Below are 20,019 nucleotides of genomic sequence, written 5' to 3'. Positions count from 1 at the left end.
TTGAGGATATAAATAACTGAGCCAAGGAAGGAATCAGAGGAATCAGAGGGAGGAGGAAATCAAAAGAGGAATCTAACAAGTCTAGAGGTCTCTCCAGGAATTAAAACTACCCCATGCTTTTCTAGCCTCTCCCCAAAAGAGAGCTCATAAGAGGCCAAAAGTTCTTGGATCTTTAAATACAGCCAGTCTAGAAAGAACCCCCCCAAATCTTTCTCCAAGCCTGTTTAATCACCTCCATTCGTCAGAATGTAAAGAATTATGACCAGGTAGCCTCCATCATGAGATACAGAGGATATTTTCTTGGCTGCTGATCCCTAAGGGTCAATAGGCCAAAAGAGCCAAACTTACCTCAGCTTGAAGGATATTCTCATTTATCTAAGAACGGCTGACTTTCAAGGAAGTCACTGCAGGGCTTTGAGAATAACCATCTGATAACCTAGAATATAAAAATGTTGACTTATGATCCCAACTGTTGCTGCTACTAGTTTTCTGCTTCCTAAAATGGTGGGGTGGGGGTGGTGGGGGGATTCAGAATAGGATGAGAATTCTAGCCTCATTGTGTCTATTTTCCAAACAAAAAAGGAGACAGGAAGTGAGAAATCAAGGACCTGGGCCCCAGTGGCAGTGCCCTGGGACTGAGACATTTTGCTAACTCCTAATGTCCAGCTATGATTAAACAGATCTGATGGCCATAATTCACTATGGTTTGCAAGTGATCAGATGTCTGGTGCCACATTCTGCAACTGCCTCTCTGACAGCCTGTAAGTTTTCAGTTTAGTTTAAGTTCTAACTTCTCCTTCCTTGGCTATAGTCCTAAGTAAGGATGTGAGCAGGGCTCAGGGCTCTCAAGGAAACATTTCTAGACCCCTTTAACAGAATGACTCTTTCATGTGTCCACCTCAGGGATGAGCAACTGCTCCATGACACCCAGGTCATCTACATCCTGGACTGGGTAAGTATCTCTCTTATGATAATCCCCAAAGGAGATGGCAACTACCAAGATATGGATATTAATGGCTTGGAATATAGCTGGCTCTGAGCCTTGAGCTTTCAGAAGCCTGTACTTCCAATATACAACTCTCCTAAAAGGGCAGGAGGTGACCACCCCCCTGCACCATTCTTAACTAATGGTGAACTACAGAACCAGGGCTTCTTCCTCCATCCTCAGCCCCTTCAGAGATACCTGTACTCTCAGGATCAGTCCTGGACCTCACCATAATAGATATGGGGAGATTCGTATCAGAATCTTCAGCTGAGGGAATAAGGGAACACAGAAAGAATGTCAGATAAGGAAAAAAAAAGTCATGAAAAAGGAATAAAAAAATTAGAAGAACTTCGAAGAAGGAAATTAATAAAAATTTGGTGGAAGTACAAGGTCCCATCATTGGGAAATGTTGATTTCTTTAAAAAATACACACACACACACACACACACTAGGATTGGTTGGCTGGGAAGATGGCAGAGTAGGAGAACCCTAAGCTCACCTTGTTCAATGAATTCAACTAGATTACACTCATATTAACATAAATAACCCAGAAAATAAATCTGAAGACTGGCAGGACAAACTCCACAACTAAAGGTAGAGAAGAGGCCACATCAAAGAAGGTAGGAAGGGTTAAGACAGAGTCTGGGGGTGACACAAACCATAACTGTCAAGGTGGGGAGGGAGCTGGTATTGCATAGAAGGGCAAAAACCACCAGGGAGCCAGGAATGGGGAGGATGAATCCCATAACATTTGCCTTTGAAAGCAAGAGGGGCAAAAGCAGCAGGACTTAAAACCTGAAATTTTAAAAATCAGCCTTCTAGGCTCTGGGAGAGCCCAGAGGATGTTAGGAAGCTGAGTTATTAAAGGGAGAGCATGACAAACAGGCTGTACAGAAATAGTGTAGAACCGTCAGTGTGAAAAATGCCAGGGCAGAAGGGAGGGAGAGCAATTTTTCATCTCAGAGCATGGCCCACAGAGACAGAGATCACATGGAAACCCCCTTCAGAAACAAAGGAGTTATCAGGCTCTGTTTCCCTCCCCCACCTCCCCTGCACAAACAGCCACCTGTGGGAACCAGCACACTGGTGCCAATACTGATTACCTAACTTGCTTTCACCAAGCCTCCTTAACCCCAAGCTTCAGCAGATCCACTTTCTGAGTCACATTACCATTAATCCCATCACTCCAGGACCCCTTCCCCAGAAGGCCAGTGCAACACATCTCCCAACCTATGCACTTTGAGGGGCCTCAGTTCCATTGACAGGGCATGTCTCATTTCACAAGCAGATCACCAGACATGTTAAAACACGCGCCCCCGCCCACCCCAACTCTGCTCGCAACCAAACACTGCCCGCAATAAGCAAAGACAGCCTCTGCAGACAACTAGACTGAAGGGAAAAGAGGACAAGACTCAACAGCAGAGCATATGCAACACACATAGGAGACATTCCCTGAAATGCCAAGCCCTGGGGAAATGGGACACTGCATTGTAGGATACTCAGGTCCTCGTCTTCATAGAGCTATTATCATTAAGATCAGGAGAAGTAGCTGACTTTCCTAACATAGAAACAGACACAAGGAGTTAGACAAAAGGAAACTAAGAAATAAGTCCAAAATGAAAGAAGAGGACCAAACCACAGCAAGAGATTCAAACAGATGTAAGTTATATGCCTGATTAAAAAAAATATATAGGGTAATGATCATAAAGATACTCACTGGATTTGAGAAAAGAGTGAAGGACATCAATGAGACTCTTAGCAAAGATTTTTTTTAAAAGAACCAATGAGAGATCAAGAAAACAATAAATGAAATTTAAAATACACTTGGCAGAATAAATAGCAGCCTAGATGGAGCAGAGACACAAATTCATGACCTGTAAGACAGAAGAGTGAAAATTAACCTAACTAAGCAAAGGAGAGCAAAGAAAATTATGCAAATTGAGAGTAGTCTTAGAGAACTCAGTGACTCCATCAAGCATAATAACCCTCAGATTATAGGGATCTCAGAAAAAGAAGGGAGAAAAAGGGGTAGAAATTTTTTGAAGAAACGGCAGCTGAAAACTTCCCTAACCTGGGAAAGGAAACAGATATCTAGATCCCAGAAGCACAGAGACTCCCTGAAACATTCAATCCAAAGAGATCCACACCAAGACAAATGGTAATTAAAATGGAAAAAAGTAAGAGAATGGTCGAGTTTTATTCTTCTACATAGAGCTGTAAAATTTTCCCAGCACCATTTATTGAAGAGACTGTCTTTTTTCCACTATATATTTTTTCCTGTTTTGTTGAAGATTATTTGACCACAGAGTCCAGGGTCCATATCTGGGCTCTCTACTCTGTTCCACTGGTCTATGTGTCTGTTTTTATGCCAGTACCATGCTGTCTTGGTGATCGCAGCTTTGTAGTAAAGCTTGAAATCAGGTAATGTGATGCCCCCAGTTTTATTTTTCTTTTTCAACATTTCCTTAGCAATTTGGGGTCTCTTCTGATTCCATACAAATTTTAGGATTATTTGCTCCAGCTCTTTGAAAAATACCAGTGGAATTTTGATAGGAATGGCATTAAAAGTATAGATTGCTCTAGGCAGTATAGACATTTTAACAAAGTTTATTCTTCTGATCCAAGAGCATGGAATGGTCTTCCATCTTTTTGTGTCTTCTTCAATTTCTTTCATAAGTGTTCTGTAGTTCCTCGAGTATAGATCCTTTACCTCTTTGGTTAGGTTTATTCCCAGGTATCTTACATTCTCTTACACCATACACAAAGAAAAGCTCGAAATGGATAAAAGACCTCAACATGAGACAGGAATCCATCAGAATCCTACAGGAGAACACAGGGAGTAACCTCTTCGATATCAGCCACATCAACTTCTTCAAGATATGTCTCTAAAGGCAAAGAAAACAAAAGTGAAAATAAACTTTTGGGACTTCATCAATATCAAAAGCTTCTGCACAGCAAAAGAAACAGTCAACAAAACAAAGAGGCAACCCATGGAATGGGAGACGATATTTGCAAATGACAGTACAGACAAAAGGTTGATATCCAGGATCTATAAAGAATTCCTCAAACTCAACACACACAAAACAGACAATCATATAAAAAATGGGCAGAAGATATGAACAGACACTTCTCCAATGAAGACATACAAATGGCTATCAGACACATGAAAAAATGTTCATCATCACTAGCCATCATGGAGATTCAAATTAAAACCACATTGAGATATCACCTTACACCAGTTAGAATGGCCAAAATTAGCAAGACAGGAAACAACATGTGTTGGAGGGGATGTGGAGAAAGGGGAACCCTCTTACACTGTTGGTGGGAATGCAAGTTGGTGCAGCCACTTTGGAGAACAGTGTGGAGATTCCTCAAGAAATTAAAAATAGAGCTTCCCTATGGCCCTGCCATTGCACTACTGGGTATTTACCCCAAAGAAATAGATGTAGTGAAAAGAAGGGCCATCTGTACACCAATGTTTATAGCAGCAATGGCCACGGTCGCCAAACTGTGGAAAGAACCAAGATGCCCTTCAACGGACGAATGGATAAGGAAGATGTGGTCCATATACACTGTGGAGTATTATGCCTCCATCAGAAAGGATGAATACCCAACTTTTGTAGCAACATGGACAGGACTGGAAGAGATTATGCTGAGTGAAATAAGTCAAGCAGAGAGAGTCCATTATCATATGGTTTCACTTACTTGTGGAGCATAACAAATAGCATGGAGGACAAGGAGAGTTAGAGAGGAGAAGGGAGTTGGGGGAAATTGGAAGGGGAGGTGAACCATGAGAGACTATGGACTCTGAAAAACAATCTGAGGGGTATGAAGCAGTGGGGGGGTGGGAGGTTGGGGGAACCAGGTGGTGGGTATTAGAGAGGGCACGTATTGCATGGAGCACTGGGTGTAGTGCAAAAACAAGGAATACTGTGATGCTGAAAATAAAAAAAAATTAAAAAAATGAAGAATATATCTCCCTACTCCTTAAGTGGGAGGTTTATATAACATTATTATATGGATGTACTTTCATTAGTTGTAAGAAATGTGCCATTGTAATGTAAGATGTCAATAAAAGAGTAAAGAAAGAAAAAATAAATTAAAAAAAAAACACAAAAGCAGTGAAATAAGTATTTCTGTAAAAATCAGTCAAGGGATGCATAAAATAAAGGAATGTAAAATATGACACAATATACCTAAGATATGGTGGGGGAGGGACATAAAGAATGGGTTCAAACTTCCTTTTAAAATATTTTATTTAATTTAAAATTAATTAATTTGAGAGAGAGCAAGAAAACACAAGCAGGGGGAGGGGCAGAAGGAGAGGGAGAAGCAGGCTCTCCACTGAGCAGGATCCCCATGTGGGGCTCAATCCCAGGACCCTGGGAGAATGGCTTCAAACTTAAGCAACCATCAACTTAATATAGATTTCTACATGCAAAAGATGTTATACAAAAATCTAATGGTAACCACAAATCAAAAACCAGTAATATATATGCAAGGAATAAAGAGAAAGAAATCCAAGTATATCACTACAGAAAGCCAAAAAAAAAAAAAAAAAGAAAGAAAACAAGAGAAGGATCAGAGAAAATCTATAGAGACAACCACAGAATAAGTAACAAAATGGCAACAAATTCATATCTATCAATAATTACATTGAAAGTAAATGGACTATATGCTCCAATGAAAAGACATACAAAGACAGAGTAGATTTAAAAAAAAAAATCATCTGTTAGAATGGCCAAAACTAACAAGACAGAAAACAACAAGTGTTGGAGAGGATGTGGAGAAAGGGGAATCTTCTTACACTGCTGGTGGGAATGCAAGTTGATGCAGCCACTTTGGAAAACAGTGTGGAGATTCCTTAAGAAAGTCAAAATAGAGCTTCCCTACAACCCTGCAATTGTGTTACTGGGTATTTATCCCAAAGATACAGATGTAGTGAAAAGAAGGGCCATCTGTACCCCAATGTTCATAGCAGCAATGGCCACGGTTGCCAAACTGTGGAAAGAACCAAGATGCCCTTCAACAGATGAAGGGATAAAGAAGATATGCTCCATATATACAATGGAGTATTATGCCTCCATCAGAAAGGATGAATACCCAACTTTTGTATTAACATGGATGGGACCGGAGGAGATTATGCTGAGTGAAGTAAGTCAAGCAGAGAGAGTCAATTATCATATGGTTTAACCTACTTGTGAAGCATAAGGAATAACACAGAGGACATGGGGAGATGGAAACGAGAAGGGAGTTGGAGGAAATTAGATGGGGAAATGAACCATGAGAGACTGGGGACTCAGAGGAACTAACTGAGGGTTTTGGAGGAGTGGATGGTAAGGGGTTGGGTGAGCCTGTTGGAGGGTATTATGGAGGGCACGTATTGCATGGAGCACTGGGTGTGGTACATAAACAGTGAATCCTGGAACACTGAAAAGAAATTTAAAAAATAAATAAAAATTTTTTAAAAAATCATCTGCCTACAAGAGACTCATTTCAGATCAAAGACACCTGCAGATTAAAAGTAAGGAGGTGGAGAAATATTTATCATGCAAATGGAAGTGAAAAGAAAGCCTAGGTAGCAACATTTACATCAGAAAAACTAGACTTTAAAATAAATACTATATTCCCACCAACAATGTTAGAGGAATCCCTTTCTCCACATCCTCCCCAATACTTGTTTTTGCCTGTTCTGTTAATTTTTGCCATTCTAACTGGTGTAAGGTGGTATTTCCATGTGGTTTTGATTTGTATTTCCCTGATGGCTAATGATGATGAACATTTTTTCATGTGTCTGTTAGCCATTTGTATGTCTTCTCTGGAAAACTGTTTGTTCATGTCTTCTGCCCATTTCTTGACTAGATTATTTATTTTTTGGGTGTTGGTTTCACTCATATGTGGAAAACAAGGAATAGTGCAAAGGACCACAGGGGAAAGGAGGGAAAACTGAATGGGAAAAAGTAAGAGAGACAAACAAACCATGAGAGACTCTGGACTCTTGGAAACTGAGGGTTACAGAAGGGAGGAGGGTGATGGGTATTAAGGAGGGCATGTGTTGTGATGAGCATGGGTGTTATATGCAACTAATGAATAACTGAACACTACATCAAAAACTAATGATGTTCCATTTCTTTGAAAAAAATGGATGGTACTTTGATAGGAATTGCATTAAATGTGTAGATTGCTTTAGGTAGCATAGACATTTTCACAATATTTATTCTTCCAATCCAGGAGCATGGAACATTTTTCCATTTCTTTGTGTCTTCCTCAATTTCTTTCATGAGTACTTTATAGTTTTCTGAGTATAGATTCTTAGGCTCTTTGGTTAGGTTTATTCCTAGGTATCTTATAGTTTTCGGTGCAATTGTAAATGGGATGGACTCCTTAATTTCTCTTTCTTCTGTCTTGTTGTTGGTGTAGAGAAACGCAACTGATTTCTGTGCATTGATTTTATATCCTGACACTTTACTGAATTCCTGTACAAGTTCAAGCAGTTTGGAGTGGAGTCTTTTGGGTTTTCCACATATAGTATCATATCATCTGCAAAGAGTGATAGTTTGACTTGGTTCCTCAAAATGTTGAAAATAGAACTACCCTATGACCCAGCAATTGCACTACTGGGTATTTACCCTAAAGATACAAACGTAGTGATCCGAAGGGGCACGTGCACCCGAATGTCTATAGCAGCAATGTCTACAATAGCCAAACTATGGAAAGAACCTAGATGTCCATCAACAGACAAATGGATAAAGAAGATGTGGTATATATACACAATGGAATACTATGCAGCCATCAAAAGAAATGAAATCTTGCCATTTGCGACAACGTGGATGGAACTAGAGGGTATCATGCTTAGCGAAGTAAGCCAATCGGAGAAAGACAATTATCATATGATCTCCCTGATATGAGGGAGAGGAGATGCAATATGGGGGGTTAAGGGGGTAGAAGAAGAATAAATGAAACAAGATGGGACTGGGAGGGAGACAAACCATAAGTGACTTTTTTTTTTTAAGATTTTATTTATTTATTTGTCAGAGAGAGAGGGAGAGAGAGCGAGCACAGGCAGACAGAATGGCAGGCAGAGGCAGAGGGAGAAGCAGGCTCCCCGCCAAGCAAGGAACCCGATGCGGGACTCGATCCCAGGACGCTGGAATCATGACCTGAGCCGAAGGCAGCTGCTCAACCAACTGAGCCACCCAGGCGTCCCTGCCATAAGTGATTCTTAATCTCACAAAACAAACTGAGGGTTGATGGGGGGAGGGGGGTTGGGAGAGGGGGGGGTGGGGTTATGGACATTGGGGAGGGTATGTGCTATGGTGAGTGCTGTGAAATGTGTAAACCTGGCGATTCACAGACCTGTACCCCTGGGGATAAAAATATATTATATGTTTAAAAAATATATAAAATTTATTTAAAAAAAAAACTAATGATGTACTATATGCTGGCTAACTGAACATAATAATAAATGAATGAATGAATAAATAAATAAAGTCCTACACCAGAGGAAAAGTAAATAAAATAAAATAAAAAGGGGCAACTTAATGGAAAAATAATAAAAAATAAAAAATAATTAAAACAAAGACTGCAACAAGAGTCAAAGAAAGACACTATATAATAATAAAGAGGACAATCCAACAAGAAGATACAACAGTTGTAAATATTTAGACCCAACGTGAGTGCACTCAAATACATAAAACAGTTAATAACAAACATAAAGGAAATAATAACAATAGAATGATAGTAGGGGACTCTAACTCCCCACTTACATTGATGGACAGATCATCCAAACAGAACATCAGCAAGAAGACAGTGGTTCTTTTTTTTTTTTAAGATTTTATTTACTTGACAGAGATCACAAGTAGGCAGAGAAGCAGGCAGAGAGAGAGGAGGGAGGGAGGAAGCAGGCTTCCCGCTGAGCAGAGAGCCCGATGAGGGGCTCGATCCCAGGACCCTGGGACCATGGGTAAACCAAGAAATCAAAGAAATCCAAAAATACATGGAAACAAATGAAAATGAAAACACAACAGTCCGAAACCTCTGGGATGAAGCAAAAGCAGTTCTAGAAGGGACGTTCATAGTAATACAGGCCTAACTCAAGAAGCAAGAAAAATCTCAAATAAACAACCAAAACTTACACCTAAAGAAGTTAGAGCAAGAACAACAAAGAAAACCTAAAGCCAGCATATAAAAAGGAATAATAAAGATTAGAGGAGAAATAAATGATATAGAAACAAAAAACAAACAAATAAATACAATAGAACAGATCAATGAAACCAGGAGCTGATTCTTTGAAAAGATCAACAAAATTGATAGCTCTCTAGCCAGGCTCCTCAAAAAAAGAGGACCCAAATAAACAAAATCACTAATGAAAGAAGAGAAAAAATAACAAACACCATAGAAATACAAACAATTGTAACAGGATATTATGGAAACCTATACACCAACAAAATGGACAACTTAGAAGAAATGGATAAATTCCTAGAAACACATAACCTGCCAAAACTAAAGCAAAACAAAATAGAAAATTTGAACAGACCAATTACCAGCAACGACACTGAATCAGTAATCAAAAAACTCCCCTAAAACAAAATTCTAGGAACAGATGGCTTCACAGGCAAATTCTACCAAATACTCAAAGAAGAGTTCTTCAACTATTCTTCAACTATTCCAAAAAATAGGAGCGTAAGGAAAACTTCCAAAATCATTCCAAGAGGCAGGTATCACCCTGATACTGAAACCAGATGAAAACACCACACACAAAAAAAGAAAATACAGGCAAACATCCCTTGTGAATATAGATGCAAAAATCTTCAATAAAATATTAGCAAACTGATCCAACATACACTAAAAAAAATCATACACCATGATCCAGTGGGATTTATTCCCAGGATGCAAGGTTGATCCTTGCACAAAACAATGTGATATATCACATCAGTAAGAAAGGATAAAAAAACCTATTATCAATCCAACAGATGCAGAAAAAGCATTTGATGAAGGATAACATTCACTCATGATAAAAACCTTCTGCAAAGCAGGTCTAGAGGGAACACACCTCAACATAATAAAATCTTTATATGAAAAGCCCACAGTAACGTAATACTCAATGGTGATTAAAACTGAGAGCTTTTCCCATAAGATCAGAACAAAATGAAAATATCCATTCTTACTACTTCTATTCAACATAGTACTGGATGTCCTAGCCACAGCAATTAAACATAAAAAAAAAGACATCCAGATTGCTAAGGAAGAATTAAATTTTTCACTATTTGCAGATGACATGATACTATATAGAAAAAAATGTAAAGACTCCACCAAAATATAGTGGAACTGATAGATGAATTCAGTAAAGTCTCAGGACATAAAATCAATGTACAAAAAAATCTGTTGCATTCCTATACACTAAAAATGAAGCAGCAGAAAGAGAAATTAAGAAAACAATCCCCTTTACAACTACACCAAAAACAATAAAATATCTAGGAAATAAACTTAACCAAAGAGGTGAAAAACCTGCACTCTGAAAACTATAAAACACTGATGAAATTGAAGATGACACACAGAAACAAAAAGACATTCCATGCTCACGGGTTAGAAGAAAGGATATTGTTAAAATTCTACACATTTAATCTACACATTTAATGCAATGCCTATCAAAACGTCAACAGCTTGAAACCAGGCAACGTGACGCCCCCAGTTTTTGTTTTTTTTTTAACATTTCCTTAGCAATTCGGTGTCTCTTCTTGGTCCACACATAATTTAGGATTGTTTGCTCCAGCTCTTTGAAAAATGCGAGTGGAATTTTGATCAGAATGGCATTGAAAGTATAGATTGCTCTAGGTAATATAGACATTTTAACAATGTTTATTCTTCCAATCCATGAGCATGGAATAGTCTTCCATCTTTTTGTGTCTTCTTCAATTTCTTTAATGAGTGTTCTATAGTTCTTTGAGTACAGATCCTTTACCTCTTTGGTTAGTTTTATTCCCAAGTATCTTATGGTTCTTGGTGCTATAGTAAATGGAATCAATTCTCTAATTTCCCTTTCCGTATTTTCATTGTTAGTGTACAAGAAAACAACTGATTTCTGTACATTGACTTTGTATCCTGCCACGTTACTGAATTGCTGTATGAGTTCTAGTAGTTTGGGGGTGGTGTCTTTTTGGTTTTCCATATAAAGTAACATGTCATCTGTGAAGAGAGTTTGACTTCTTCATTGCCAATTTGGATACATTTTATTTCTCTTTGTTCTCTGATTGCTGTTGCTAGGACTTCTAATACTATGTTGAACAAGAGTGGTGAGAGTGGGCATCCTTGTTGTGTTACTGATCTCAAAGGGAAGGCTGTCAGCTTTTCCCCATACAGGATAAGATTAGCTGTGGGTTTTTCATAGATAGATTTTATGAAGTTGAGGAATGTTCCCTCTATCCCTATACTTTGAAGCGTTTTAATCAGAAACAGATGTTGTATCTTGTCAAATGCTTTTTCTGCATCAATTGAGAAGACCATGTGGTTCTTCTCTCTTCTCTTATTGATTTGTTCTGTCACATTGATTAATTTGCAAATGTTGAACCACCCTTGTATCCCATGGATAAATCCCACCTGGTCATGGTAGATAATCTTTTTCATGTACTGTTGGATCCTATTAGCTAGGATCTTGTTGAGAATCTTAGCACCCATATTCATCAGGGATTTTGGTCTGAAATTCTCCTTTTTGGTGGGGTCTTTGCTTGGTTTGGGGATCAGGGTAATGCTGGTTTCATAATAAAAGTCTGGAAGTTTTCCTTCTTCTTCAATTTTTTGAAACAGCTTCCAAAGAATAGGAATTATTTCTTCTTTGAGAAGTTTAGTAGAATTCCCCAGGGAATTCATCGGGTCCTGGGCTCTTGTTTTTTGGGAGGTTTTTGATCACTGCTTCAATCTCGTTACTAGGTATTGGTCTATTCAGGTTGTCAATTTCTTCCTGATTCAGTTTTTGAAGCTTATAGGTTTCTAGGAATGCATCCATTTCATCTAGGTTGCTTAACTTATTGGCATATAACTGTTGATAATAATTTCTGATTATTGTTTCTATTTCCTTGGTGTTAGTCATGATCTCTCCCTTTTCATTCACAATTTTATTAATTTGGGTCCTCTCTCTTTTCTTTTGGATTAGTTTGGCCAATGGTTTATTGATCTTATTGATTCTTTCAAAAAAACAGCTTCTAGTTTTGTTGATGCGTTCTACTGTATCCCTAGTTTGTATCTCACTGATCTCTGATCTGATCTTGATTATTTCCCTTCTTTTGTGTGGGGTTGGCTTAATTTGTTGTTGATTCTCCAGTTCTTTAAGGTGTAAAGACAGCTGGTGTAATCTGGATTTTTCAGTTTTTTTGAGGGTGGCTTGGATGGCTATGTATTTCCCCCTTAGGACCGCTTTTGCTGTATCCCATAGGTTTTGGACTGAAGTTACTACAAAGCTGTGATCACCAGGACAGCATGGTACTGACACAAAAACATATACATAGACCAGTGGAACAGAGTAGAGAGCCCAGATATGGACCCTCAACTCTATGGTCAAATAATCTTCAACAAAGCAGGAAAAAATATCCAGTGGAAAAAAGACAGTCTCTTCAATAAATGGTGATATGAAAATTGGACAGCTATGTGTAGAATAAAACTCGACCAGTCTCTTACACCATACACAAAGATAAACTAGAAATGGATAAAAGACCTCAATGTGAGGCAGAAATCCATCAGAATCCTAAAGGACAACATAGGCCGTAACCTATTCAACATCGGCCACAGCAACTTCTTTCAAGATATGTCTCCAAAGGCAAAGGAAACAAAAGCAAAAATGAACTTTTGGGACTTCATCAAGATCAAAGCTTCTGCAGAGCAAAGGAATCAGTCAACAAAACAAAGAGGCAACCCATGGAATGGGAGAAGATATTCGCAAATGACACTATAGACAAAGGGCTGATATCCAAGATCTATAAAGAACTCCTCAAACTCAACACAAACAAAACAAATAATCATGTCAAAAAATGGGCAGAAGACATGAACAGCCACTTCTCCAAAGAAGACATACAAATGGCCAACAGACACATGAAAAAATCTTCATCACACTAGCCATCAGGGAGATTGAAATCAAAACAACATTATACCAGTTAGAATGGCCAAAATGAACAAGACAGTAAACAACATGTGCTGGAGACGATGTGGAGAAAGGGGAACCCTCTTACACTGTTGGTGGGAATGCAAGCTGGTGCAGCCACTTTGGAAAACAGTGTGGAGATTCCTTAAGAAATTAAAAATAGAGCTACCCTATGACCCTGCAATTGCACTACTGGGTATTTACCCCAAAGATACAGATGTAGTGAAAAGAAGGGCCATATGTACCCAAATGTTCCAAGCATCAATGGCCACAATCACCAAACTGTGGAAAGAGCCAAGATGCCCTTCAACAGATGAATGGATAAAGAAGATATGGTCCATATATACAATGGAATATTATGCCTCCATCAGTAAGGATGAATACCCAGTTTTTGCATCAACATGGATGGGACTGAAGGAGATTATGCTGAGTGAAAAAATTCAAGCAATGAAAGTCAATTATCATATGGTTTCACTTAATTGTGGAGCATAAGGAATAACATGGAGGACATTAGAAGAGAGGAAAAGTGAAATGGGGGAAAATTGGAGGGGGAGACAAACCATGAGAGACTGTGGACTCTGGGAAACAAATTTAGGGTTTTGGAGGGGAGGAGGCTAGGGGGTTGGGTGAGCCTGGTAGTGGGTATTATGGAGGGCATGTACTCCATGGAGCACTGGGTGTGGTACATAAACAATGAATTCTGGAACACTGAAAAAAAATTTTTAAAAATTAAAAAATTTTTAAAAACTGCCAACAGCATTTTTCACAGAACTAGAACAAACAATCCTAATATTTGTGGAACCACAAAAGACCCCAAATAGCCAAAGCAACCTTGAAAAAGAAAATCAATGCTGGGAGCATCACAATTCCAGACTTCAAGTTAAATTACAAAGCTGTAGTAATCAAAACAGTATGGTACTGGAACAAAAATAGACACATAGATAAATAGAATAGAAAACCTAGAAATAAACTCACAGCTATATGAGCAATTAACCTTCAATAAAGGAAGAATGAATATACAATGGGAAAAAGACAGTCTCTTTAACAAGTGGTGTTGGGAAAACTGGACAGCTATATGTAAAGGAATGAAACGGACCACTTTCTGTCAGCATACACAAAAATAAACTGAAAATGAATTAAAGACATATAGGGCACATGGATGGCTCAGTCAGTTAAGCACCCAACTCTTTATTTCAGCTTAGGTCATGATCTCAGGGTTGGGAGATTGAGCCCACTTCAGGCTCCATTCTAAGGAGCCTGCTTAAGATTCTCTCTCTTCCTCTCCTTCTGCTTGCGCCCCCAAAATGGAGTAAAGATCTAAATGTGAGACCTAAAACCATAAAAATCCTTGAAGAGAGCAAAGACACTAACTTCTCTGACATTGGTCATAGCAACATTTTTCTAGATATGTCTCCTGAGGCAAGGAAAATAAAAGCAAAAATAAACTATCATGACTACATCAAAATAAAAAGTTTCACTGCAATAAACATTGGGGTAAATTGGAAGGGGAGGTGAACCATGAGAGACTATGGACTCTGAAAAACAACCTGAGGGTTTTGAAGGGGCGGGGGGTGGGAGGTTGGGGGGCCAGGTGGTGGGTATTAAGGAAGGCACATATTGCATGGAGCATTGGGTGTGGTGCAAAAACAATGAATACTGTTATTCTCAAAAGAAATTAAAAAAAAAAAGTACATTAAAAAAAAAGTTTCACTGCATCGAAAACTAATAATGTATTTTATTGTGACTAACATAACACAATTAAATAAATAATATTAAAAGTTTCTGCACAAAAAGGAAACAATAAAACTAAAAGGCAACTTAGAGAATGAGAGAAGATATCTGCAAATGACATATCTGATAAAGGGTTACTATCTAAAATATATACAGAACATACACAACTCAATATCCAAAAACCAAATAATCCAACTTAAAAATGGGCAGAAGACATGAACAGACATTTCTTCAAAGAAGACATACAGATGCCTTACAGACCCATCAAAAGATGCTCAACATCACTCATCATCAAGGAAATACAAATCAAAACTTTGATGAGTACAGATCCTTTACCTCTTTGGTTAGGTTTATTCCTAGGTATCTTGGGATTTTTGTTGCAACTGTTAATGGGATCGCTTCCTTAATTTCTCTTTGTTCTGCCTCATTGTTAGTGTATAGAAATGGAACTGACTTCAGTGTATTGATTTTATAGCCTGGGACTTTGCTAAATTCCCATATCAGTTCTAGCAATTTTTGGGTGGAGTCCTAGGTTTTCTACATAGAATATCATGTAGTCCACAAAGAGTGAAAATTTTACTTTTTCTTGGCCTATGTGGATGTCTTTTATGTCTTTTTGTTGTCTGATTGCTGAGGTTAGGACTTCCAGTACTATATTGAACAACAGTGGTGAGAGTGGACATCCCTGACATGTTCTTAACCTTAGGGGAAAAGCTCTAAAGTTAACAACTCAAAAACAACAGATGTTGGCAAGGATGTGGAGAAAGGGAAATACTCTTACCACTGTTAGTGAGAATGCAAACTGGTTCAGCTACTCTGGAAATCAGTATGGAGATATCTCAAAAAGTTAAAAAATAGAGCTATCTAACATCCAGCAACTGCAGTACTAGGTATTTATCCAAAGAAAAAAAAAACATAGTGAATCAAAGGGTCAAATGAACCCCAACATTTATAGTAGCCATATCTACAATACCCAAAATATGGAAAGAGCTCAGATGTCTTTCAATAGATGAATGAATAAAGATGTGGTGTACATAAATATAATAGATTATTACTCAGCCACCAAAAGAATGAAACATTGCTATTTGCAACCATGTGGACAGTATGTGAAATAAGTTAGTTAAGTGAAATAAGTTAGTCAGAGAAAGACAAATATCATATGATTTAGCTCATATGTGGAATTTAAGAAACAAAACTGATGAACATAGGGGAAAGGAAGGAAAAATAAAACAAGATGAAAACAGAGAGGGAGGCAAACTATGAGACATTTAACTATAAAAAACAAACTGAGGGTTACTAGAGGGAAGGTGAGTAGGGGGATGGGATAACAGGGTGATGGGCATTAAGGTGGGCACTTGAAGTAATGAGCACTGGGTGTTGTATGCCACTGAAGAATCACTAAATTCTACCTCTGAAACTAATAATACAGTATATGTTAATTAAATTGACTTTAAATTTTAAAATTAATTTAAAAAACTACAATGAGATACCAACTCACAACTATCAGAATGGCTAAAATCAACAACACAGGTAACAACAGGTGTTGGCGAGGATGCAGACAAAGGGGAACCCTCTTACATTGTTGGTGGGGATGCAAACTGGTGCAGCCACTCTGGAAAAAAGGAGGAGGTTCCTCAAAAAGCTAAAAATAGAACTACCCTACAATCCAGCAAAGCATTGGTAGATATTACCCAAAGGATACAAAAATACTGATTCAAAGTGGCACATGCTCCTGATGTTTATAGCAGCTTTATCAACAATAGCCAAATTACAGAAAGAGCCCAAATGTCTATCGACTGAGGATTGGATAAAGAAGATGTGGTACATATATACAATGGAATATTATTAATCCATCAAAAGAATAAAATCTTGCAATTTGCAACAACATTAATAGAGCTAGAGTGTATAATACCAAGCAAAACAAGTCAAAGACAAATACCATATGATTTCACTCATGTATGGAATTTAAGAAACAAAACAAGCAAAGGAAAAAAGAAAGAGAAAGAAAAACAAACCAAGAATCTGATTCTTAACTATAGGGGAAAAAACTGAAGGCTAGGGGTGCCTGGGTGGCTCAGTGGGTTAAGCTTCTGCCTTTAACTCAGGTCATGATCTCAGGGTCCTGGGATCGAGCACCGCATTGGGCTCTCTGCTCAGCGTGGAGCCTGCTTCCCCCGCCCCCCGCCAGCCTCTCTGCTTACTTGTGATCTTTCTCTGTCAAATAAATAAATAGAATCTTAAAAAAAAAAAAAAAAACTTAAGGTTACCAGAGGGCAGGTAGATGGGGGATGGGTGAAATAGGTGATGGGGATTAAAGACTACACTTAACATGATTAAAAAACAAAAAGTCTAGGAGTAAAAAAGATGAGGCAATAATACCAGAGATTTAATTTAGACATTAGGAATAACTTCCCAATAATGACAGCTAAGAAACAAGAGGACTAGATAGTCAAGAAGGATTGCAGCATCATGTTCTTCAGAGGACTATAGATATCTTTTTAAAAACAGTTTGATATGTTTCAGATATGGTCCTTCATGAACCAGGAAATGAAAATGAACTTCCTCCCTGATCCCCGTTTGAAGCATTTGGTCCTTTTTCAGACAGCTGGCCATAAAGTTGGAAATAAAAACAATTCCTCTTAAAATGATAGGTCATTATACTTTAAACTGATCAGTGCTAAGACCATGAAAGGAATAACTGACAGGTAATTTCTTAATTACATGTATTTTAAATATAATTATTGTAAACGTTTACATATGAGGATCACTTTAGTTTTGTCAAAACCATATTCAGAGTGACTCGGTTGGGTATCCAACTTTTGATTTCAGCTCAGGTTATGATCTCAGGGTCATGGTATTAAGCTCTGTGCCCAGCTCTGTGCTTAGTGGAGTCTGCTTCTCTCCCTCTTCCTCTGCCCCTCCCCATACACCATCTCTCTCTTTCTCACCCTCTCGCTCTCTCTCAAATAAATAAATCTTTAAACATATTCGACCTAAGATTTTACTTAATTTTAATATTCCTCTGAGGCAAGCATGAAGAATTGTCCTGACTTTCCTGTTGAAGACCCAAGCTCTGATAAACTATGATGCTCCATTTCCTAAGACCCAGCAAAGGCTATTTCCTGTGGGCCACATGATCATCAGAGATTTGCAAGTTCCAAAGCTAGAGATGCCCATTCTTGGTGGAATGTGATAATAAATCCTTAAGGACAGTGGAGGCCAGGGAAGAGAGGGTGGGGAGGATGGGATCTTTCTTCATCATATATTCACAACCTTCTCTTATTTGGTATAGAAGTGTTGGGCCTCCAGATTCTGGGATGGTCCTAAATTTGAGAAGCACTGGAGAACAGCCATCGAGGGTCCACCCCCACAACTTAAGAAGATAGTTCTCTGATCAATCAGCTTTCTGACCTGGACCCTAGCCCTACAATCAAGAAAGGAAGGCCTCTTCTGCTTCTGCCAGGTATTTTACCAACATGGCCTTTCCCATTAGCTCCATCCTGCCCATTCTTCTACAGTTAGTAAACCAGGCCTCCTGAGTCCTCACTCTAACATGGCAGAGCAGCACTAAACCAAGCAGGTGTGCTCTAATACATGGGACAAGGAGTAAGAGAGTGGAAGGCTGAGGGCAGGATCAAGCCACAGTTTCTTGTTCTCTTTGATCAATACAAAGAGTCAGAATTTATCGGGTGTGGATGGATCCTATCTAGGGAAAAACATGGAGAGACAAGTATAGGATAAAGAGATGGAAATGTAGGAAATTTTAAAAACATACTAAGAAATGTCAGGCCCATTATTCCCTTCTAGAAAGTGCTCTGGACACTTTAATTACTTTGGGGGCTTAATTCAGACTCAAGAGTTAAACACAGTAGGTCCATAATAGACTCCATTGTCAATATTTTCATTAATAAAGTACTTGAGTGTGCTGCCATTGAGGGCTCAAAGGCACTGCTTGAGTGACATTTGAATATGACAAAGTTCCCTACTCTCTAGTTTCATCTGACACCTAATATTATATAAAGAAGACTGTCTCAGATGCTCACCTGTGGCATATATTAAGCTAGCCACACTCTCTATTTGGCCTGACCTAGGACTTACTGGGAATTCCTTTCAAGACAGAGTCTGAGTGATGGGTGATGAAGAAAAGCAGGCTCATCTGCATGTGTCTAAGTACAGTAACTGTGTACGTTCTTGAACAGCCCCCTTTCAAATACTTTATCCCATATTTATTCCCCATATATTAGCAAAATTCACAAAATGTTCCAATATTTTGGCAAAAAGTTACAGCTTTCTGAAAGAATAGATATATTTACAAAACCTCTGTCATCATTCAAAATTCAACTTGGTTCAGAATTTAAGGCAGGGAGCTTCCTTTCTCTCAGTACAACATAGGAAGCAATGTAGGATACCAAAGAGTGAACACTACATAGAAAGATGGTATACAACCAGCATATCTCCTCCCTTACTCGATGTTGGATATCCGGGGATAGGGTCATGATGGCAGTGCCACCTGCCTACTGAACCAAATTTCTTTCATTTTCATTCATGTGACTATGACATCTAGGGCACAGCTTTGGTTGCCTGAAAAGGAGAAGTTATTAGGCAGACATCACCACTGCCCAGAAGAGAAAGTGATATTCATGGGCAGAGATGCCAGGATCTATGGCTGCACCTGGGAACTTGGAAACTGAATGAGACACAAGCACATCACAACTGCCAAGCTAAGAAACCAGCAAACAACTGATAAAAATAAATGTGATATAAAAGACATTTACTTTACTGATTCTTACTGGGTAGTGGAATATAGTGATTGGATGTGCAAGTTTGGTTCATAAAACAATACTGTAGATTAGGATAAGATATGGATTATAAAGTCACAAACCCATTCTGACTTTGTCTAAGTTACTCTGCATTGTGGGCCTCAGTTTCCTTCCCTGTAAATAATGAGGTGTAACTGAAAAATACTGAAGGCTTCTTTCATTTTTATTATCCCGTGATCTAAATGTTCTCACAGTCTACAAGTCCAACATACAGCTATTCTGCAGACTGTGAAAAAGCCATCTCATCCAAAAATATTTCCTACAAGGAAGAAATATTTAGGATTTTATCAAAGATGGTGACCTTTGAACATAAAAATGTATATATTACATGACAGGGAAAGTAGAGCTTTTAA

At 38.5% G+C, this 20,019-nt stretch overlaps 1 protein-coding gene across 4 annotated transcripts in view; it reads left to right on the top strand.

Annotated features, from left to right (window-relative positions):
- CUNH12orf54 (chromosome unknown C12orf54 homolog) overlaps nucleotides 1–19,535 on the top strand; it is a 38,440-nt gene extending 18,905 nt beyond the window's left edge. For 3 of the 4 annotated variants that reach the window (XM_032876550.1, XM_032876551.1, XM_032876552.1), the window contains exons 7-9: nucleotides 904–952; nucleotides 18,139–18,309; nucleotides 19,411–19,535. In XM_032876550.1, coding sequence (XP_032732441.1) covers nucleotides 904–952; nucleotides 18,139–18,232 — 143 coding nt within the window. In that variant the 3' untranslated portion in view covers nucleotides 18,233–18,309; nucleotides 19,411–19,535. The remainder of the gene's footprint in view (nucleotides 1–903; nucleotides 953–18,138; nucleotides 18,310–19,410) is intronic. The other variant, XM_032876553.1, reaches the window with a different exon arrangement.
- The last annotated feature ends 484 nt before the right edge of the window (nucleotides 19,536–20,019 follow it).

This window comes from Lontra canadensis, unplaced genomic scaffold (assembly GCF_010015895.1).
Source record: "Lontra canadensis isolate GAN:19392208 unplaced genomic scaffold, GSC_riverotter_1.0 scaffold59, whole genome shotgun sequence".
Lineage (NCBI taxonomy): Eukaryota > Metazoa > Chordata > Mammalia > Carnivora > Mustelidae > Lontra > Lontra canadensis.
Note: the sequence above shows the minus strand (reverse complement) of the source record. Positions and strands in the feature narration are given on the sequence as shown.